The sequence below is a fragment of the Ochlerotatus camptorhynchus genome, unplaced genomic scaffold (assembly GCF_037179485.1).
Source record: "Ochlerotatus camptorhynchus isolate MF236.1 unplaced genomic scaffold, CSIRO-AGI_Acam_v1.1 ptg000277l, whole genome shotgun sequence".
NCBI lineage: Eukaryota > Metazoa > Arthropoda > Insecta > Diptera > Culicidae > Ochlerotatus > Ochlerotatus camptorhynchus.
In genome coordinates this window covers 7,370,004-7,393,621 of record NW_027040766.1, presented here as the reverse complement: position 1 = coordinate 7,393,621, position 23,618 = coordinate 7,370,004, and the positions used below count along the sequence as shown (strand labels likewise).

At 39.9% G+C, this 23,618-nt stretch overlaps 1 protein-coding gene across 3 annotated transcripts; it reads right to left on the bottom strand.

The window, feature by feature from the left end:
* Positions 1 to 1,922: 1,922 nt before the first annotated feature.
* On the bottom strand, positions 1,923 to 17,271 carry LOC135706295 (probable ATP-dependent RNA helicase spindle-E). 3 transcript variants are annotated; one of them, XM_065227863.1, is made up of 8 exons: positions 17,222 to 17,271; positions 16,898 to 17,148; positions 14,914 to 15,981; positions 13,707 to 14,855; positions 2,882 to 4,357; positions 2,698 to 2,819; positions 2,377 to 2,625; positions 1,923 to 2,302 (listed from the first exon to the last, which is right to left on the bottom strand). In XM_065227863.1, the coding sequence occupies exons 2-8, from the start codon at positions 17,081 to 17,083 to the stop codon at positions 2,170 to 2,172; spliced, it is 4,383 nt and encodes a 1,460-aa protein (XP_065083935.1). In that variant the 5' UTR covers positions 17,084 to 17,148; positions 17,222 to 17,271; the 3' UTR covers positions 1,923 to 2,169. The 3 variants fall into 3 exon arrangements, with proteins under 3 accessions (XP_065083935.1, XP_065083933.1, XP_065083934.1); XM_065227861.1 differs by having other exon boundaries at positions 17,211 to 17,229; XM_065227862.1 differs by having other exon boundaries at positions 16,898 to 17,151; positions 17,211 to 17,225.
* Between the last annotated feature and the right edge of the window lie 6,347 nt (positions 17,272 to 23,618).

Genomic DNA, 23,618 nt, shown 5'->3' with positions numbered 1-23,618 from the left:
TATCCTGCAAGGAAGGACAGATTGTGAGGCTATCCTGAGGCAAATTGACCTGAATGTTCAACCCCGACCGCTTCGTAATAACCTTATGCTAAGACTGCCTCTACGTCGCACAAATTATGGTGCGTACGGTGCGATTTGCGGACTGCAGAGAACATTCAACAGAGTTGCATCTGTTTTCGACTTTCATCTCTCCCGTGATGCGCTTCGTCGAAAGTTTTCTTCTGTTTATCGCCGGCAGCAGTCTGACTATAAGATATCAAGAACAACATGTGAAAAGGGCATATAAGCTTTTTGTAAACAAACCTTCTTATGTCCTATTTTCACCACCCCCATGACATTCACGTAAACCATCAACATCACTGGATAGGAGAAACTTTTCTCTTCCCGACGATGCTGTTGTTTTGCGTGAGCGACACTTGGTTGGCGAGCAAAGGGCCTACAAAGGTTTGTTTACAAAAAGCTTGTATGCCCTTTTCACATGAAGCTCTTGATATATGTTTTTTAATGTTTTTTTTTATGTTATGAATATGCTTGAATGTATTTTTTTACCATAGTTGATAAGGTTAAAATCATTGAGGCTTCATCCAGCCTGTTGATGTAAAACAACAATAAAATACTAGAACCGATTGTGGCCATCTTGGATTACAAAATGGCGTCTGGCATCGATTTACAGCCTCTACACGTCGTCCCCTATCCGGAAATTATCATATTGTAGGGAATTTGACAGTTTTTCTATGTTTTCTATGTTGAGAAATTCGAGAATTGAAAAAAAAAACTCAAAGGATGATTCCAAGAAATAATGAAAAAAAAAAAACAATCAACGGTGATGTCAACAGAACTTCTACACGATCGTTAAAAAATCTCACTTAGAGAGATATTAACTTCTCTGATGAAAGAGACATTTCTAATAACGTAGGTTATTCAGCGCTGAGGTTTTCCCAATTTGTTTTAAACTGTCAACATTCGGAGGTGATTTTTTTTAAAAGAACTACTACACATTTTGAAAATCTCGGGTTTTTCAGATTCCGAACTTGGAAATTTTAATTTTTTAATTTTTAGTTTAATTTCGGATGATTAAAAACTTGATGCAGTTTGTGCTGAAGTATAGTAAATTTTATTGAATGGATTATTTTTTCTTGGAAAAGCTATGTACCTTTTGTTTCTGGTGAGATGAGTCGGTTTGCTAGCTCCAATACCGTAACTACTGGACACGCCTTGCTGAATACGTAGGTAAGCCGGAATTATTCGACATGCCTTCAGCAATAAGCAGTTAGTGACGTTGATGCTTTGAGACCGAAGTAAATTCCAGATTTCACTCAAATTCAGGCTACAATTTCTCTCGTCGTGAAAATAAAGTTCACTTTAACATAACACATGCGTTGATAGTAGATATGATCAGCATACGCGTAGATTGGTTACTTAAACAAACTTTAATGTGTTTTCTTTATTCTGGTCTACTTTTGAAAGATACAAAAAAAAAGTTCCACTTCATGCCCTTTGAATTTGAACATCAAAATCCCATACACACGATGCAACTAATATTAGCGCCTTAAAAATCACTTTTTTTTTTAATAGGAATCCCGTCGACATCCCCATTGTAATTGTAGCAGAAACGCATCGCAGGTACAGAGCTTTAAGGTGAATCGCTGCGGAAACCTTATTTTTTAATAATCTTACTATCACCTTAAAATTTCAAGATCACAAATTTCAGCTCCCCCAAACATATAGCAAAGAAACTGGAACTTCACGTTTGCTGCAGTGCAGTAAACAGGGAGTAAAAATTTCAGGAGCTATATCGCAACAGAGTCAGAGATTTGTGCTTAATAAACTTGAAGTGATAGGGCACATCAGCTATCATGACGGCCATCTTTGAACTCTTCCAAGAACTCGTGTTTTCCTCGAGCGGCTCCTGCTGTGACTGACAGACTCTATAGGACGGTATTCAATCAGCTTTAGCGAATAGGGTATTTTCCCATATCTTTATTTCTGTCTTTGTCCATGGGACGTGACAAAATCTATGGATATAATAGAACAAAATGAATAAAACAAATTACGAATTCAGACTTTAACATTAACGTCCGAACATAGAATAGAGGTAAAACGGCAAAGTAAAATGAAAATAAATTGGAAATTCATAAACGAAAAAAAAAAGCCAAAGGTACTATTATCTTAGCGGAACTTGATCTGTGATTCGCGGTCACGATGCAACTTCGAGTAGAGGTGAATACGCAGCTGAGGCAATGTCTCCAGAATGGTGTTGCACATCTGGCATGAGATACCGTGACGTGGTAGATTGACATCCCTGTAGCGATTGAAAAGGAAAAAAAAAAAAATTAGAAAGCTGTCCAACGACACACCTTTTGATCAAACACATACGTGAGAGCCAACTTGTGCAGCTCGCGGCAGTGTTTCTTCAGGAAGTCCAACTGCTTGGCACTGACCGGCAGCAGGTTGAGCGGAGGCAGAAGCGGGAAAATCGCATTGTCGTAGATGTTGAAGTCTTGCTTGCGTTTCTTCGATGACGAAGACAACGACTCGACCGGATTTGCGTCTTCTTCGATCCTCCAGCTGTAGTCATTCGGTGCATGGCGTATGTCCATGAATTTACGCTCGTGTTCCAGAATTCTAAAATGAGAAACAATTATCGATTATTAGTGAGAGTACTATCGGAGGTGATATTACTGCAGGGAAAATTACTTAATGATATACTGCTTCACTTTTGCTTTCAAGTTCTCGATCGAAATGTCACCAAACTTAGGCACGGTTTGGTCCTGATCGGTATGCAGGATGGTATCCATGGTGTACCGCAGAGCGTTGATCTGAAGAGGAATGTTGGTTTGAAAATCTTTCATATCAATGAGTGATAAAATGTCCATCTTACCTCAACTATATCGTCATCAGATAGAACGATATCTAACGTCATTGCCAAGTCGTGTTCTGGGTAAAGTGATTCTCCGGTGGTATTATCGAAACCTAAGCCCGTAAGAAGGGAAACAACGCGGGTTCCTTCCTCATCCTTCTTCACCTGACAGGTGGGACAGAAAATCAGTGCCATCAAGACGCCAAAGCCGGGAATGTTAGGCATCAGAGAAGCTTGTCGAACGACCAAACGATTGCCTTGTTCGTGAACATACGCACCAACGAGCAACTTTTCGTGAGTATCCTGAGGATTTGAATCCAACAGGATGGAATTCACCGAATCATTTTCGATTGTAACGGGCTTCATAACTGAGGATCGGACCGTCGCTGAAGCGGTTGTCTCCAAAGGACTGTGTGGGCCCGAGAGCAAAACCTTGCATCGCAGTTTCTCTTCAGGGGGAGATACATCTTCCAACTCATCTTCTACGTACATGGTTTGATTCATTTTTGACGAATTGTACACTTCATGGCGGATGTCCTCGTCGAAGGACATTTCCCGTTGCTTACGCTCACGTTGGTCGTGATCCAACTTGGAAATGTAGCTTTCTTCAGCGTACTGAGCGAACTTCAATCGGATGAGTTCGGAATTTATAGGAAAATCGTCTCCCTTCTTCAGGATAACACTGGCCACATTATTTACTACCGAATAGATTTCCGCAACGAAAATCTTCCCGAGAGTCATCTCCTTGAAACGATTGATAGACTGTGCGGTCCAAATGCCTTGTGGCGAAATAATAGCCGAGGGCTGAACCTCTGTCAAAGAGGCCTCAAATACTCGCTGAGGAATGTCTTTCATGTACTCTAGAGGGCCGTCTAATTTCCTGAAAGCTGATTTACCCAGAATCGCCGAATGACCGTAATCCATAAAGAACACGGTATACATTACTTGATCAGTACGCATGTTCCTGTAGCTCTTCAAAATAGCTCGAGCATATCGGTCGCTACCCTCTTCAAGGGGAGCAGCTACGACTTGACCGACGCTGAATTGATAACCGGATTCAAAGCGCTCCAGCTGGTACATTCTCGAGTTCAGCTTCGAATGGATGTCCACAAATATGTCCTTGTTTTTCGTATCTTCCGGGCGCAGATAAAACTTGTTGCAATGTACCACGTTCGTCACCTGACATACCATAGCGGCCTGATGGATGGCCGGAAGCACCGAGAGGTGAGCATTGCGGATCACCTTGCGCCGTGGAACCCATCCGTTGGCGTCCTCCCAGTGTCCCAGTTTCATTTCCGTTGCAAAATCAATGGCATCTCGCTGGCGCATGGTTTTGATTTCCATGATCCGGTTGCGGGCACCCAGTTTGCGCAGTTTTATGGCACGATACACGTCGGCATGTACCTTTCCGGGCATGAACGAACCCCGCTGATCGTGTTCATCATTGCTGCCGAGGAACGTGACGAAAATGCGGTTGGTAGTTCGATCGTACATGACCTGAAACAGAAGGAAAGGAGAAAATGAGTTATATATATATTATCAAATTATGTTTTTGAAATCATATTGATAACAAATTTTGATATTCGTTTTTTTTTTGTCATTGAGGTTAAATTGATTAAAACAATGTATGCACATTTATCACTGAAAATTTAATCAACTTTTTCAATCTTTATTTGGTATTACGTCAAAATAAACTAGTTATATAATGAATTCCAGTATTTTAGAGATAATGTATTGACTTCTGATAACATATTTATCAGGATACAAAGCAGGATTGACACTGCTTTGTTCATGTACAATACAAGGAGAATTATGAGTTATATCACAACATTTTTTAATAGTTAATATTAAACTGTCAATAGAATGCCTGCGATTACTAAATTTGAAATCGAAAATTTAATATCCCGGTTTACTACAAATTTTAAAATAATAACAAATTTTGTTATGTTTTGACGTAGGACTACGTCTTTGATTTCTATATGGGGTACACTTTGTGAAAACCGAAAATGGAACATGTAACAAATTAAGAAAGATTTTGAACGTTAATAACTCAGCTGCCCCTGGTCCAATTTCAATAATTTTATCACCAATCGATCAGAAATATGGCTACGCATCGATAACAATGCTTCCGAATGTTGATTTTCAACAAGAAACTATTGAAAAGCTGGTAAATGTCCAGCATTGTCCAAAAGCGTCGAATTAACTAACAAATCCACCAATTGCCTACATGCATATGCTGCTTCCCCAGCACAGTCGTCAGAGAGTAGTAAGTAGACGAAACAAGTCGAAGTGGCATTCGCCTCCGTTCCTTGGGCGCGTGCAAATAGGAAGGATGGAATTGCGTAATATGTTGCACACTGATCGCCACACTCAGAACCGAACGCTCCCAACGACCACACCACTGGTGGTGTTCGGTCGTCGAAATTAGTAGCAGCAGTAGCAGTGCTTTCGGCGTGTGGCGTTGAAAATTGTTCTCCAGTGACAACGAAAGGCCGCCTGCAAGCAGCGAGCTGCAGAGCCCACATAAGCAACCATCAAAGGAGGAAGAAGCTGCACCGCTATGCTATGGATCGAAATCAGTAGTTCTTCGTGAGTCGCTGCGGGTCGGTCATCTATGTCAAGCGTGTCACCCTCGCCCCAATCGACAGCTCGACAGCCTCATCCGTGTTGAACACTCAGCTCAGAATTACTCAACCATCACTACAAAACGGTCCATTTCAGGGCCACCAAAAATTTGTTAAAGAGAATTATTTGGACATTGGTCAAGGTCATCAGTTCCCGCAAGCAGCTAGCTATCAAGACTCAACCTGTCTATAGAAGGTGTGGAATTGTAGGCCTGAATATATTGGTGCAATTAGTTTTTCCTCGGCTTTCATTCCGCACGATTCGTTTCTTTCGTTAAATCAATCACCCTTGTAGTGACGTCGAAAAGATTGTTTCAATTGGCGCTTCATACGAAATTTAATGTGGATTATAGAATTTTGACGTAGGACTACGTCTTTGATTTCTATATGGGGGTACACTTTGTGAAAACCGAAAATGGAACATGTAACAAATTAAGAAAGATTTTGAACGTTAATAACTCAGCTGCCCTGGTCCAATTTCAATAATTTTATCACCAATCGATCAGAAATATGGCTACGCATCGATGCTTCCGAATGTTGATTTTCAACAAGAAACTATTGAAAAACTGGTAAATGTCCAGAATTGTCCAAAAGCGTCGAATTAACTAACAAATCCACCAATTACCTCCATGCATATGCTGCTTCCCCAGCACAGTCGTCAGAGAGTAGTAAGTAGACGAAACAAGTCGAAGTGGCATTTGCCTCCGGTCATCGGGCGCGCGCGAATGGGGAGGATGGAATTGCGTAATATTTTGCACACTCATCGCCATGTTCAGAACCAAACGGAAATTCTTTGAGATAACCACCATCCGTCGTCTGGCACGCCGTGGCGGTGTCTGACGCATCTCCGGTCTGATTTACGAGGTGTGCTGAAGGTGTTCCTGAAAAATGAGATCCGTGATGCTGTCACCTACACTAAACACGTGAAGCGTAAGCGGCCATGGATGTCATCTACGTTTTGAAGTGACAGAGACGCACTCTGTTTGGTTTCGGAGGTTAAATCATCACCAACTTTGGCAAGAAAACGGCTCTTTTCAGGGCCACCAAGCTTATTACAGTAAAGAGTAGGAATATAAGCCATCTGCCTGTTTGTCCATATTCAGAACCAACGACCACACAAAATGCGCATGTAATCATACTGGAAGCAGGGGTATGAATTATTTTGATCAACCTTGATAAACTTGGAATCGCCACGGCCGGATATTTTCGATGGAAGAAGCAACAATCTAGCATCTAATTCGACGAAGACGACAGGAAACATTTGTGAAACCGAGTTATTTACGAAAGAGAGTGTCGATGAAGAGAATCGATCAATGTAGATAGGACCTATTGAAAAGTGACGCGAGATTTGTTTTCCGTACTGAACTCCAATGCTACCGACGCCAGGGAGGCAGCTTCCACACCTGGACCCTACCAATCGATCCATCAACTCAACCGGGGACCAACGGCTTTACTTCTCGAAGGAAGGCGTGATCAGAATGTTATGCCTTAGAACATGCCGGTGGAGCCGACTGAGATTGGACCCAGGCCAACCACCGGCACTGATATCTTTCAAGGTGATATCACGGCGAATGAGATCGACCCAAATTTGAGTTTAGTTATCTCAGAAATAAGAAATAAAGTGCAGGAACTCAGCGATGATTAAATTTGCCTCATGTTTTCTCAGATTTTTCCAGGGAAAAATTCCCGAATTTGAGGAAAGTAAAGATTGGATTCACTCAGTGTATTGGTACTACTCCGAGAGTGAATAAAATTTTAATCAAATTTCCTCATTTTCTGGCAGATATCCGCTGAGTTCCTGCACTTTTGGCGATTATGAGTGAACTAAACTCAAATTTGGGTCGTTCTTATTCGCCGTGTACGCAAAAGGAAAAGAGGCAGTGTCGCTACTTGATAGCAAACTAGTCATAATGAGAGGAGTCTTTGTAGCTTTTATACCACTACTTGGTTGCACATCATTCTGCTTTAACCTGAAAAGATATAAAAGAGCGCTGCTGTATAGTGAACAGCAACTCCTTTACACCTAACAAGCAACAATTGTTGTGGCAAAGAAGGAACAGGTCTGGTAAAGGAGGCGCCAAGAGTCATCGAAAAGTTCTTCGAGATAACCGCCTTCCGTCGTCCGGCTCGCCGTGGTGGTGTCAAACGTATCTCCGGTCGTATCTACGAGGTGTGCTGAAGGTGTTCCTGGAAAATGAGGTCCGTGATGCTGTCACCTACACTAAACACGCTAAGCGTAAGTGGCTATGGGTGTCCTCTTCAATAAAACGGCCCTTTTCAGGGCCATCAAGCTTACATAAGTAAAGAGTTGGAATAGAATTTATCTGTGCTTGTTTGTCCATATTCAGAACCACAAGCCCCCAACGACCACACAAAATGCTCTCCAGAGCTGTAATCTTGTAACCAAACTTGGAAGCAGGGGTGCAAGTGAGTTTGATTGATTCTCTTAATCAACTTTCTCTTTGAAAAAAATTACTACAAACTTGGTACGCCTACAATTCATAAACGGAAAGAGTTGAGATAATAGATAATTGATCAATTAAAAGAACTAAATGCTCTTCACATCTATTCCGTCAACTAGCGGTCCTACGTCAAGCTTCCGTTCGTGCCCCTAGGCACAGACCCTTCTACTTTTTTGTTTTTTTTTTTTCTGCCGAAAATAACAACATCAAAACCCATACAGAACACCGGGGTGCATTTTACCCTACCCTTTTTTAATTAGTTCGTTTATGCTCAGTCTTGTGTGACACTTTGCGGAGCCAAAAATCCGTAATTTTTAAATTAACATTTGTAACAGCAGTAAATCTAGAGTTGGTTGGAATTGCAATCTATAACATGAAGCTTTAGTGTGATAATTTATTAGCTAGAAGATGAAAATGAGCTTAGAAGAGGGTAGGTGGACACCCTCTTCTAAAATCATTCTCTAGCTAATATATTATTACACTAAAGCTTCATGTTAGATTGCATTTCCAACCAACTTTGAAAATCGCAAACTTCGCGTATGAAGTAACATAAAAACACTTTGAATGTAACGACTCAAGGCGGGTATAGCCGTCAACAATGCTGATGATGGTACAGCACGCAACACACACACAGTTCTCTTCTAAGTTGGCAAAACGATTGGACAAGTAATTCTCTTGGGCGGTGGTTACAATCCATTACTCCAAATGTTTCTTCGAGAGCGGAGGTCTAGATGTAAGCCGAGGATTCATTCGCGTGATGTCAAGACTTATGTCCAACTACTACTCGCTAGACGCACATCTCTATAGAATAAACCTCCTTGACAGCAATATATGTAGGTGCAGAACCGGTTATGATAACATCGATCACGCAGTTTGGCATTGCCCGGGTAATGACGCCTCCAGAGCACGACTATTGGATACCCTGGTCCGAGGTAGGGTTAGGCAAAAAGGTGTGCGTTTGACTTTGTACTGTCACATTAATGGCCCTTCGCTAATTTTCAACTTCTATTCAATTTTAATACTGCCGTACTCTAACGGAACTATCCACCTACCCTCTTCTACAGATCATTCTCTAGCTAATAAATTATCACATTAAAGCTTCATGTTAGCATTTCCAACCAACTTCCTGAAGTTTCCGGAAGGCGGTTGAGTATTCATTGAAGACACCGAAGCCAGTGTTTTCATTAATGCGTGATCCATCAGTGAAACATCTTCTATTGCAATTGAATTGTTGGTACTTTTCAGCAAAAATACGGGGAATTGCGATAGTTCGAAGTTGATCTGGAACTTTTTGAATAGCCTGTTTCATGGAGAAATCATAGTCAATGTAGTTAGTAAAGCATAAGTACATGAGGGGGTTATAGCACGGAAGGCTAATATCCGATGACATATCTCGCGTCACTTTTCAAATAAACCAATGTAACATATCCACCATTTTGAGAAAATCGAAGTTGAAGTTCGACAGATTATTATTTTTACTGTTTAGAAATAATACATGTTGCAATACTATTTTTAATGTAGTCAGTGAATAATAACGTTGAAAATTCAGTAGAATGTCATATAGGAAAAAAACCACATTGGTACAACCAACATGTTACATTGGACGATTTTTTTCAATGACATCTAGACCAACAAAGTGTTCACTCGGCTGTCGACAAAAGCAGGCCACTCTCGATGTGTGCTACGCGATCGTCTGTTTTCTCGACAGCAACCATTGTGTGGTCCTCCTCATTGTTCTTCATCAGCAGTTCTTTCGGTCGATGTGTCGTCGACTTTGGAAAGCAACCGTTTCGTGATGAGTGTGTGAGTGCTGACCACGTTTTGCGTCCGTTGCTGCAATGGACGCGCTCTGACCCTCGTTGGCATACAACAATTTGCCATACAATGAAACTACTGGAAGCGGCTTCAGTTCTGATGGAGGAGGCTTTTTGGATAGCGGAAGATAAAGTGTTTATTGTGTTGTAACTTTTGACTATAGTTTTAAGATGTATTGTATAGTGACCAAGAATCCTCGGCTCTGTAAAGTTAATTCGGTTGAGCCTTATCAAATAAATTAATAAACAAAAAAAAAATCAAGAGCAACAATTGAAATGGCCTTAACTCCAATTTGTAAACAAACCTGGTAAGGCCATTTTCTCGCGAACCGAAGTCCGCAAAGGCAAACCAACATGATGAACAGGTAGGGGAAATTCTCCTCTATCCGAGAGTGGTTTAGGTTTGCGAATGAAGGTTTCGGTTCGCGAGAAAATGGCCTTACAAGGTTTGTTTACAAAATGGAGTTAAGGCCATTTCAATTGTAGGTCTTGACATAATCAATCAGTGTTACATTGGACGTTTTGCCTACATGATACTAGATTCCATTTCACAGATTTCAGGGTAGAATACCTAAATTTAGATTGGCCCCGCCTTTAGAAAATGAGCACCAATCACGTTAGGCAGCCCGAATGATCGAAGTAACAATGATGTAGTCATAATTTAAAACTGTACATTGGACAATTTTGAACCTTTCATTATATTAAATAAATGAAAATATATTTGGATGGGTGTTTTTGAATCACATACATAGAAGAGCAATAGTTTGTATCACTTAACTCGATTTTTTTTTACATTTGTTACTTAGGACCTTTTGAAAAGTGACGCGAGATATTATTAAAGTAGATTCGCACGAATCTAGACTGGGTGCTCAATTCGAGCATTGCTTGTCCTACATATGGCTATTATTTCTAAAAACTCTTCTAAACCATCAAATCATTAGAATTATTGAATCCATTTTGCTTTGACGATAATGAAATATGTATCAACTTTCAAAGCATTGAAAATGGAGGGAGAGGTGCCTAGTGCAGCTCCACTAAAGCCCATTCCTTACTCTCTCCTCTGCCTGGATCCCCCGGGACCACACTGAAGCGACTACCTTCGAGGGGACTGTGCTCATGGCACTTCTCATCTCTCAGTGTTAGCTGGCGTTGCTAGATCGCTGCTCCTCTCGCCATTGCAAATGCCTTCCTCTGTACACATTTCATCGACGACATTCTGCACGTTAAGGACAGGCATCTCCCTTCACACTGTCTCGCATCTTAGTTATCGTTATCGAAAATAATATTGTCCATGATTTCACCAGCACTCCAAACGCTGTGTCATATGACTTCCGTAAAGCTAACCATCGCAGTATCGTCCATGTGCTGTCTTACCTAGAATGGGAGCATATTCTAGATCCTGTAGACGTCAACATTGCTGCACAAACCTTTTCTCACGTCTTGGCATATGTCATTGCCAGACACAGAAATTTGACCTTATTGAACCAAAAAAAAATATTATTGAAATATTTTGCAATGTCAAATATAACTTTTTTTGAATTCAATATTTATATTTTGTAGCTTCAAAAATGTTTTTTGTTGTTTTCATTGCAAATTCTGAAAACAAATATATTGTAGGTTCAATAAAATATATTTTTGTCTTCAAATATTATTTTAACTACTTTTTAAAAATATATTGTAAATTTAAAAGCAACACTTTTCCAAAACATACACAGGCTCATTTTGTCATTGTATGTGTGTGTTTCCAATGCCTGTGCATGCTCGGCTTCCCAGTCTCGTCGGAAGAAGTTCTTTTTGAACAAGTTGCTTTCTTTGTAAGGAATTCAGTATTTGGTTTTTAATACGTGTTTTAACGATTTTTTCCCCCAATTCCAGCAAATCAATACACTGTGGAAATGTTGCCCGTTTCGAAACGCAAACTATTAATTTACATACCGTTAATGAGAAGTCATAATTTCGGTATTTTTTGTATAATTGATAAACCTATTGAATCACTATTTGTACCGTTTGTTAATAAATAGAAAATGAAACCAGAAACAATTTTTAAATTTATTGAAAATTATTTCTCGAATAGAAAAACTGCTAAAATTAAAAATTAAAATATTTATGCCAAACCAATTTTATTTTTAAATTATTAAAAACAATTTCTTATTTGCAGCAATTTTTTTTTTGAATAAAAAAAAGTTATTGTTGGTAGCAACTTATTTTTTTTTATCAAAAAAAGATTTTGTCTGTTTGAAAATAAATATTGTAAATTCAACAAAATATATTTTTAATTGCGTTTTTGACAGATTTTGAAAACAACAATATTTTATGTCCGAACAATAAAGATTTATTGTTGAATTCAATAAAAAAAGTTATTAGCCGGGGAATGATAATTTTTGTTATTGTTTTTAATACATAATATCATTGAAATTAAAAAACTTTTTTCTGCGTGAACAACTACCGGGAATCACGTAGCTGAGTGCTGTATCAAAATTTTTTGAATTGGTTGTCATAGAGTTCCTAAATGCGCAAGCAATATCTAAGTACAGATCAACACGGATTCATAACTGGGCGTTCCACAACTACGAACCTGCTGTGCATAACGTCTTACATCACAGACAGTTTGATTGCTCGAACCCAAACGAACGATATCTACACAGATCTTACGGCAACCTTCGATAAGCTGAACCACGAAATTGCGATCGCTAAGCTTGATAGGTTAGGGATCGGTGGAAATCTTTTGAGATGGTTTCGTTCATACCTCACGGAGCGCCAATTGACAGTAACTTTGGGTACTTGTCGCTCAGCAAGCTTCTGCGCAAAGTCCGGTATACCTCAGGGTAGCTATCTGGGACCATTGGTATTTCTCCTTTACTTCGACGACGTTCACCATGTTATCACAGAGCCACGATTATCGTTTGCAGACGATCTAAAAGTTTTTCTGAGCATCCGCATATTCGCCGACTTCTGTTCTCTCCAAAATCAGATTGACATCTTTGCTGACTGGTGTAGTCTAAACCGACTGGTGGTCAACCCAGCTAAGCGTACAGTTATTACTTTCTCACGCAAGAAACAACCGACTGTTTTCAACTACAAACTACTAGGCACGACTATCGAACGGGTGCATTGCGTGAAAGACTTAGGCGTTTTTCTAGACTCAAAGCTGATCGCTCTATTGCTCTCTCGTACGATCTACGTTGGATTACTGTTCTGCAGTCTGGAGCCCGAACTACAATAATGGGGCCGAACAAATCGAATCTGAAGAGATGTTTTCAGAGCCTTAATACTCTGCAAGGAAGAATCGACTGCGAAGCGATTCTGCAACAAGTGAACATTAATGTTCAACCTCGATCACTACGCAACAGTCTTATGCTGAGACTTCCACTTCTTCGAACTAATTATAGCTTAGGGAGCGCTATTTACGGCAAGCAGCGAGTGTTCAACCGAGTAGCGTCGATGTTCGATTTCCACTTGACACGGAATATGCTTCGCCGAAGATTCTCTGCCTTTTTTGCTGACCGAAGGCGCTTGACACCCAATAGCTAAGTGTAAAATTTAAGACTTAAACATTTTTAGTAACTTGACAATGCTTTCCTAGTTATTTTCGTTTGTAACTGTAGTAACTGTAGTATATGTAGTCTGTATAATCTGTACTTTTTTTTACAACACACATTGGGACTATTTCTAGTCTGTTGATGCAAACATCAGACGAGTTCTCCGGCAGAAACCTATTATAGTCCTTCACTTACAACTGAGCTCAACGGGCAGGACAAATTCTACAATTGATACCACATTTTAACCTTCTATTAGGATTGAGTACGACCCGAGCCCTGGAGCTCCCTAGTTTGAAAAGGGCTTATCAGCTCTTGTAAACAGAACATGTTTGTTCTGACCTCAGTAAGACGCAGTTTCCAATGATAGATAGGTAAAACCGAGAATGAGTGAGTGAGAAATCACTTACCTTCATATTCTGAAACTTGGTGGAGTCTCCCTCGCAGAGAATCTTCTTAATCTGCATCGTGTACAGTGGGCCGATGTATTTTTCGTGATCGAAACCGGTGAAGAATACGGTGTTACAAGGATCTCGTCCACCCAGCTCGGTGAACGACTGACGTTCCATCAATTCCTTTCCGCCAACCGACATCGGAACGTAGTAGTTCGGATAGAACGCCCCGGCCATAATCACCTTCAGAATAACCGTCTTCTCACGTGAAGACCAAACAACCCGACCCGGTCCGGATATTTCCTTCATGCCAATTTTGTTGAGACGATCCTTTAGTTCACGAATCAGTTCCGCCATATCCATGAGACACTTCAAATCCAGGGACATGCGGCGAGTCCAGTTGGCCATATCACTTTCATTGCCAGCCTGCTCTTTACGACTTTTCCAAGCAATAAATGCATTCAGAATCGCAATTCCGTCACTGCCGGATCCATCGGCCCAGTACATCTTTTGTGAGTATCCCCGCACGGAGCTCTGATTCAGGAAAATGTTCTTCTCATTCATCCCCGCCGCGATAATAATCGATTCCTCCAGTACACTGAAGATGTATCCCAGGATGATCATTTTGGAAATGCGCAGATCCAGTGGGAGTCTTGCCATGATCCGTCCCATGTATGTCAAGTCCCCATCGAGTTGCTCATACTTGCCTTTTACCGTCTTCACTAGCGCTCCAAGTTCCTTCAACTGCAGAACCGTGTTTCGAATGTCACTCAGATCTGGCGGGTTCATAGCCAGCGCAAGAATTGAATGAGGTGGACCCATTTCCAACAGTTTAGCTTTCAAAACTACATTCTCCAACGGACAACGGAGAATTTCTGGCGAGGTCGAAAAGGCCATCTGATTTTCGTAGAAGCGACGATCGACCAGCCGATAGACACGACCATTCATCAGACGTCCAGCACGACCGGCTCGTTGTATACAGTTGGCCTGAGAAGCCCAATCCGTTCGTAAAGAAGAAAAGTTGGTTACAGTATCAGTGAACAGGACACGCTGTAGGCAGAAATCGATAATGTACACGACGTCCGGAACAGTAATGGAACTCTCAGCAATGTTGGTCGAAAGAATCACTTTGCGCTGTCCTGGGGCTGGTTTACGGAACACCTTCACCTGAAATTGAATAAATAATGTAATATTTTCGACGAACAAACTGATTAATAGAATGTACCTGGTCATCAGCCGGGAGCATTGAATGTAGACGATGGATGTCCAGGTTGGGTTTTTCGTTGTTATCTGGAATTCGGGACAACATCTCACGCAGAGTGCGATCCATCCGGTCGATCTCATTAATACCCGGCAGGAACATCAGAACAGATGGTTTGTACAGCAGGTTTGCTTCGTCACGAGCATCGTTCTCGACAATCCTATCGCACACGAGAACCAGCTTCGCGCCAACAGTGTACATGTGTGTCGAAATTCCAGGATTCTCGTAATCAATCGCGAAGTCCATTCTCAGTTTGTCCAAATCGTCGTAGTAGTAATCATACACGTTGTACAGTCGTGGTCTGTCGACTGAGATGATCGGTGCCGTTAGATAGCCGATTTTCTTTGGAGTTTTGAAATATTCCGAGAACGCCTTGGAGTCGATCGTAGCCGACATAAGGATAACTTTAGTTTTGGTAGAATTCGTAGCCAGGAATCGGCGAACAACGATCAACAAAAAATCCATGTCCACTTCACGTTCGTGGATTTCGTCCAAAATCACATGAGTGTAATTGGCCATAGACTTGGAATTAATCATTGACTGTAACAGCACACCCGTAGTTACGTACAACAATCGAGTATCGGGACTAACACACTCCTTCAATCCAACCTTGAACCCCACCAAAGATCCCAGTTCACACTTTTTTTCTTCAGCCACCCGCCGGGCAATGGACATAGCAGCAATCTTGCGTGGTTGAGTCACAATAATGTTGCAGTATTCCTTTCGATGAAAGGCTTCCTCCAATAAGAACTGAGGTACTTGTGTCGTCTTACCGCAACCGGTAGGACCTTCCAGTACGATAACTGGATTTTCCCGAATGCGAGTCAAAATCTCATCCTTCGAATAGCGAATAGGCAACTTGTTCTGCTTCAGGGTGAAATTGTACTTCTGGAACAAAGGAAGCATCATCTCTTTGGCCTTCAGCGCTTTAGTGTGCTCTTCATCTTCGTCGGCCATCGAAGACTCATCATCAACGTCTTCCAGATTTGATGTGCGCGACGTAGACGGTCCTGCCGCTTCGTCCAGGAAGGCCTATCAAACGGAAGTAGAACAACATAGGTTAATATTCAGTTGGGCTACATATAAATATATGATGATAGGTTCTACCAGCATTGTATCGCAGACTACATAAATTACGATTACAATTCATTTACTTCTAATCTGATTAACTCTATCGAATTTTCTAACATTTTCCATATAATAATTATGAAGCATTGAAAATGCTCATATGAGGGGCTGTTCATTAACTACGTAGTTTTTTTTTTTTTTTTTTTTTGGGATTCTTGACCCCTTTCTCCCTGCGTAGACAATTGTCCATACATTTTTTTAATTTGTATGGACCGGGGATGATTGCCAACCCCCTCCCCCTAAACTGTCTATGTAGTTTATGAACAGCCCCTGAGCAGGATTGCAATATTATTGCTGATTGCATCTGAAACTGAATTTCCTAAAAAAAATGCAAAAAGTTAGTACACGTTTCCGTTCAATCGCTTTGGTGTCTTCGGAACACTTGTTGCTTTCATCATAAGGAATAAGTGCACCGAAGACACCCAGACGGAAAACTAGATTTTTTTCATAATTAAAAACGCGCTTATTTCAGTGCTAACATTTGAAAACGGCGCAAAAGCCATTTGTAAACAAATGGTTTTTGGGCCCTTTACTCGCTACCCGAAGAACGCCCACGCAAACCAACAGCATCGTCAGGAAGGGGAAAATTTCCCCTACCCGATGTTGCTGTTGTGTCGCGTGGGTGTACTTCAAGTAGTGAGTAAAGGGCCCACAAACCATTTGTTTACAAATGGCTTTTGTGCCGTTTTCAAATGTTAGCACTGATTTGTCCAGTTTGGCAATTATAATTTTTGGAGTCCAACATAGTGTTGGCAAAATCGAACCCTTCCTGTCTTAACATCGCTGTGCTTGTTCCCACAAAAACGCCAAATACGCTTACATTGATCAGCTGGCTTTCTTCCTCCTTGATATATTTCCCGGCGTATTCCTTGCCCATTTTCTCCCTCTCCGGCATTTTGTTGAACATAGTTTTGTCCTCCACCACGGTCGCATTGCAGTAACCGCCGGAAATCACGACCCGGTTGAACGGTTTGCTGAAATCGAAGAACTCGTCGATGTCGTCCATTTTTCTTTTCAATGGAAACGCACTACCACTAGCAGCTGCAGCAAGGTTCCAGGTACTTCTTTTGTCTGCTGGAAAATGTGGATTTTGGGTTTAAACCTTTAGGAACTGGATTTAGCAGTCCACACACTTCGCACGCACCAAGAACCACGTAGTTTTACAGTAAAAATGGACAATCTTCGATTCGACTTCACCTATTATTTTTGTTTAAGAAGAGATACAATATTATGACACCGCTACACAGCCGAACGATACAAGCATCAAACACGAATGAAGAGTGTAGGCTTGAGCGATCTTAGATCGATCTTTGGAAGATAGAGCCAACATCGATCCGTCAAGGTCGACCTTTCTTTGAATATCGCCCTATCCTAGAAGAGTGCACTCTTAAAATAAATCACATAAATAATTATTGAAAAATTTCACATAATTTTCATGTGATCCCATAATTGGAAATTGCACCACTAAATCACATGATAGTTATGTGTCCAATGAACTCTATATGATTTCTCGTATAGAATTTATTACGCTAATAAACATTCAATAATTATATTTATGTGTCCCACACTTGAATTTTTGCAATGTGATAAACAAATGATATAGGGGAAATGTATGTAATGTCGGCCTAAGGGCCCCTAATTTGGGCCCATACATAAATTCAGCAATCGACTAAATTTTCAATAGCAACCAAAAATATCCATAAGTATCGTCCCAATGACGCGTTCATCTAGATAAAATTGATCAATAGCAGAGTTTTAGCGAAGGGCCCAATGTTAGGTCCATAGGCCAAAATTAGAGCCATTTCCCCTATATATGAGTCGGACACATAGTTCTTATGAGTACACATAAAATTCATGTGTAACCACACATACGATTCAAGCTGAACATTGCATTAGGTCCTAAGTAACATTGATCGATTCTCTTCGTCGACCTTCTCTTTCGTTAATAACTTGAGCACATAACCGTTTCTTATTGTGTTTGTCATATTACATGCTAGATAAAAGCTTCTACTATTGATCTGTGTACTGAAAATACCTGGGAATGTCTTTACTTGGCCGTGGGGTACAAAGAGAAAGTCGTCGAAGAGAATCTGTCAACGTTACTTAGGACCTAATGCAATGTTCAGCTTGGATTCATTTGACTCATAAATTTCATGTGCAATCAAAAATATTACAAAACGAATGTAGATTAAATTTTATGCATTTTATGGTTTTTCAAAATGTATACATTGGTTCGATTAAAATTTTCGTCAAAATTATACTAAGTCCGAATAACGGAGTGGAATTCGATCAATGTTTACTAAAATGACAGAAAAAGAACATCTGGATTCCCTTCGGAGCTTCGTGCTGATGAAGAGCTTTGTCCCGGCGGATTTCTACTGCGCCTGTGATCTGCTGGGCAGCATCGAAATTGTAAGTATTTCTTTAAATAATATTCATAAAAAATAAACTAATTTAAAAGGCTTCCTGAGACAATTTTTATTTTTATTTGAAAACAATAATATTTTCCATAAATAAAATAAAGAAGTGAAAAATACGTTCTCTCGAATAAACCGTATCTATGCATTGAAAGTAGGTTTCGATTTTATACTATGGCGCGCATAAACAATTTTTATACTAAGTTTGCATTCTCTCCCTTTATACAGAGCTTTGCGTCGGTACGGAGAGTTGCGATTTAGCAAATTTAGCAATTTAGCAAAAACGAAAACTACACTCAAAAATATTACAAAACCAACATTGATTAAATTTTATGCATTTTATTATTAATCAAAATTTATACATTGGTCCGATTAATATTTTCTTCAAAACTATACTAAGTCCGATTATCGGAGTGGAATTCGATCAGTGTATACTAAAACGATCAAAAATGACAATGTCAAACACGATGGCACTCGTAGTCGTTTTTCAGTTCACGTTGAAGGTGGTAACGTTCTCAAATGGTTCTGCAAACATCGTCCGCTCATTGATCGAAAGAAGCATATAAGCCTGCCGGAAGTGGAATCAGAGTCTGCCATCAATGGCAACCCTGTATCGATTAGCCAATAATCTGTTGATGCACAGTAATTTCTTCTATCTGTTCGACTTAACGGCCAAAACGTTGAATATGACCATTCCAGGTGGACCCAAGTTTTAGCCGCCTATCAAAGATCAAAACGTCGCGTAATGATAAACCTGGGTTTCGATAATGATAATTTTATGGTACTGCTTTTACTTTAATTAAAACTTTAATTTTTATTTTAAAACAATAATATTAAGCATTAAACGAAAAAGAAGCAGAAAATACATTCCCTCGAATAAACCGATTTTATACTATGGCAGGCATAAATCATTTTTATACTAAGTCTGTATTCTCTCCCTTTATACCGACCTTTGCGTCGGCACGGAGAGTTGCGATTTAGCGTAACTTTTATACTATTTAGCTTCCAATATTTTTTGAGTGTACATAAGTGAAAACTTTTTTCAGTGTGTGGAAAGTAGTAATGGGCGATCTTGAGTGAGAAGGTCGATTTTTTTAAGTTCGATTAAGGTTGTTTTTATTTTTGCGGTGTAGCTACACCGGTGCTACACAGAGAAAAAAAACTCTACATATAAGTAATTTGGGTAATTTTGAGTTTTGCACTCGGTTTTGCATCCCACTCTCACACAGAAAAAAAAGTTGTTGAATATTACATCCAAACTGCTGCAACCAGGTCAATCCATCGGTTGTGTAATATAACGTTGAATGATGTACATCGATTTTGCGAACAAAATGACATCCATTGATGTAATATTGTATCTGCGTTTTGCTATTACATCATTATTTCATACATCAGCGTGAATTACATTTTTTTTTTATCTAGTTCGTTTATTTGTAAGGCTCAATCGCGTTAGCTTTACGGAGCCGATAATTCATTGTTCTTTGTTTGTAACAAAATTCACTTAATTCTATGTCTAGTAGGAGTTGGGCCGATTACTCGCGGCTTACTCGAGGTTAGAGGGGTACATTGTCGAAGGATAGGAAAAGGGGAGGAGCTTGGGTAGGGTTTCGTTGTCTCATCAGAGTGATGTCGCCAGTATGAACGGTAGTGTGGTTCTAGATTCGTCTGGAGTTCGACCGGCTATGGTGACCAGTGGGCGACGATGAGACTCATCGAGACGGGGGACAAGACAAACAAAAACTAATAAAGAGAGACAAAAGACAAACGAATTAAATTCTTATACTAGACATTTGCAGAAACACATAAATCGACTGCATATAGCAGAGATCGCGGGTACCCAACACGTCTCTGATAGGAATATAGGGTTGTCTTCCTTGGGCCTCGAGGGTATTCAAAAGTCGCTCTCTGGCGGCGTCATTATCCGTACATTGCCAAACTACGTGATCGATGTCGTCGTAACCGTTTCCACACCGACATATGTTGCTGTCCACGAGGTTTATTCTATTGAGATGCGCATCTAGCGAGTAGTGGTTGGTCATAAGTCGCGTGAATTACATTGATGGGTATTACATTTTTTTTTTGCTGTGCACTTTTTGTTGTTGTCGGAACGAGAGATTCGGAAAAAACGGAACGAGAGATTCGACTTTCTCATGACTATCGTTCAATAAGCTACTAGCACAAACAAAGTGACAAACGACTTTCTCCGAAGAAATTAATTAAAATAATGTGGTTCTCTGTAATAGAATTTTAGTCCACCTTCCGCCGCTCACCGCCAGGTTCGCTAATATTTTTGTTTTGAATTAATTCACGTTGGTTTTGCGTGCAATAATCTGCCAACTCGTTACTTTATGAATCGGTCCTGTCTCTTTTCGTCGAGGAAAAAATTGACTAACTTGATTTGCTATCAACCGTGTCCATTGAGTTATATATTGGCTATGTTATACTTCCAATCTGTTAATCACTCTTATGAATGAATCAATACACGGAGAACAAATTATAGCAGACGCAATTATTTTTCCGGTCAAAATAACTATATTGTTCAATTGTTTTAGAGATAACCCGAAACTATAGTTGATTTGACTATATATAGAGGGCAACAACTATAGTCCATAGTTGGCTCCTCAGTTGGCTCAACTATATTTTTCAGTAGATGAACAAACGTCAATCTTCAAAATACAACTATGCTTTAGTTGATTCAAGAAAACTATTGTTAGAAAAGCAAAATTTTACAATGTTTATTAAACAAACTGCTCTTCATTATCGACATATTAAGGAAGTTTGTTTTGCTTCCTTATCGATCTCAAAAACACAACTGCAAAATCATAAAAAAGTGAACAAGAACATTCAACTTAGATTTGAACCGTGTTCATCTGCGTGAGAACCAGCTATCTTATCGCCTGCTCTACGCATCACAAGTTAAAAGTATGTGGATTTATGATGATCATTTGAAACCAAATTATATAAATAAATTACATTTGACGGTTGTTATAATTGATCAAAGTTATAGTTGAATTGAGTATAAGATGAACAGTTGAATCTACTAGGTAGATATGATTGAGTTGACGTTCAAATTAATGTTGGAATAACTATAGGTTTCTTTTCAAACAACAATATTTTTCCATGTGAAAGTAACTATTAGGATTGTTATCTTAACTTAACGAATTTGTTCTCCGTGTATACCTATCTCAATGCTACCGAAGGATGTTTAACATTGTGGAAAACTCATGTACGCAAGACAATTTCGGCCTTGTTTAGGTTCCGGACGTTCGAATTTACCGGCAACGACGAAATGAAGATGTGGTACCATCGACAATCAATACGAAACTATCGATTTTAAATTGGCTCACTACTTGACTAGCCTATTCTGCCGTTATACGCATAACTGTCACATGTTATAGGCAATCCTTATGCACCGTGGGACTCTTATGCGTATAACGGCAGTATTGGTCCCAAGCAAATCGATTAACGTACCCCATTCTAGTAACAATTCTAGTACTACACAATGTTTGTTTTGATTCGATATGAAAGTTTGACAGATAAAATGAGGGGTTAGCGGATTTTGCTATGTTTCGAGGGGTGAATCGATTAGCTTGGGACCGAAGATAGTACCAGAGCTGAGCCAAAAAGTTGAGCACGTTTCTTTGGAACCTACTCTTAAGGCCCACGCACATTAGATCCGGATCGGACGCGTTGCGGCAAAGTGACAGCTAAATTTTATGTCTAACTGTTATTGACGTCAACGCATCGCAAAAGGATCTAATGTGGGTGGCCCTTTAGAGTTACCTCTATGGTTCTAGCGCCTACTCAATTTTGAATTGGTGTCATTTACTCACATGTAAACAGGATTACTTATAGCGAATTCGTTTATTAGCGGGGTTGGAACCAGTTCCAACCCGTGCGAACCCGAACTTTATGTCAGTGCAAACCTCGACCCGTGCCAGGTTTTAAAAACAAACGATCAAACTGACGTTTGCTAGAAAACAAGCAGACCCAATCTTGATACCCGATCCAGGTTGGAACTGAATAATAAACGAATTCGCTATTACTTTTATGTTGTTTTCACTCAACGTCAAGTTCAAACTACTCAAAATTGAGTTTTAGACAACTTACTCAATTTTAACTTGGCGAAACCGTCGAGTTGGGTGAATAGAACTCAATTTTGGGTTGTTTTACTCTTTTCGTTTTTGACAACAAGAGTGAAAGAGAGCAAGTGAAAGGTATCAACTCAAAAGTAAGTTTAAATAACTCAATCGTTGGATGGTTATGGTTGGTTGGTGTAGTGGTGTAGGTTAAAATGAAATGTAATTTAATTTGAATTTGGAAAAATAAAAAATTCTCTAAATTTAGTCATAACATATGATAATAATGAAAATTGTATAAAGAAGAGAAGAACTTAAAAGAACACTCCCTAAGAACTATCACTTCTAGCTTATCTATCCGACTACAGTAATCCCTTTATTTATTTCTTGGCTGTCCTAAAAACCATTATAATATATGTGTTGGTGCGATGCTCCGCTAATTGCTTGCGATTGCAGCTCCTGATGGACAGTTTCGAAGAGCAGTGCATTACAAGAATGGAATTACACTTGACGCTGCTTTGACATTTGAGCTACTTACTCGGACGGAATTCGTCTTCAAGATCTATAAGTTTCGGGATCCTAAATACCTACCTAGATCTATAATTGGATCTGTACAAAGGAGATTCGTTCCTTATGCCCTTCGCTACCTTCCTTGGAATGATTCAGTGAACCTTCCACCCAAAAAGGACAGTTGACTACTCCTGGGTCTTGAACGTAAGCGGACGATTAACCAGCAAAAGTGCTAATAAACGAAACCGATTCCGCCGGGATTTGGGCTGAATTTGAAATCTGTGCGCCTGAAAAAGTTCTTCGGTCGTGGAGTTTTCTACGTCTCCGACTCCATGTGTGAACGGCTTATATGATCCAACTTATGTCGGCACGTTTCAATGAATTCTTCGCTTTATACAATGAATATATTGTATACAAAAATGTAGAGAATCTTACATTCTCTTGTTGGCAAATGGGATGCTTAAAGTTAATTTTAAATTTTAAGTAAAGAGAAGGTTCAAAGGAATTATTTAAATTATATTTCGCTGACCACAGC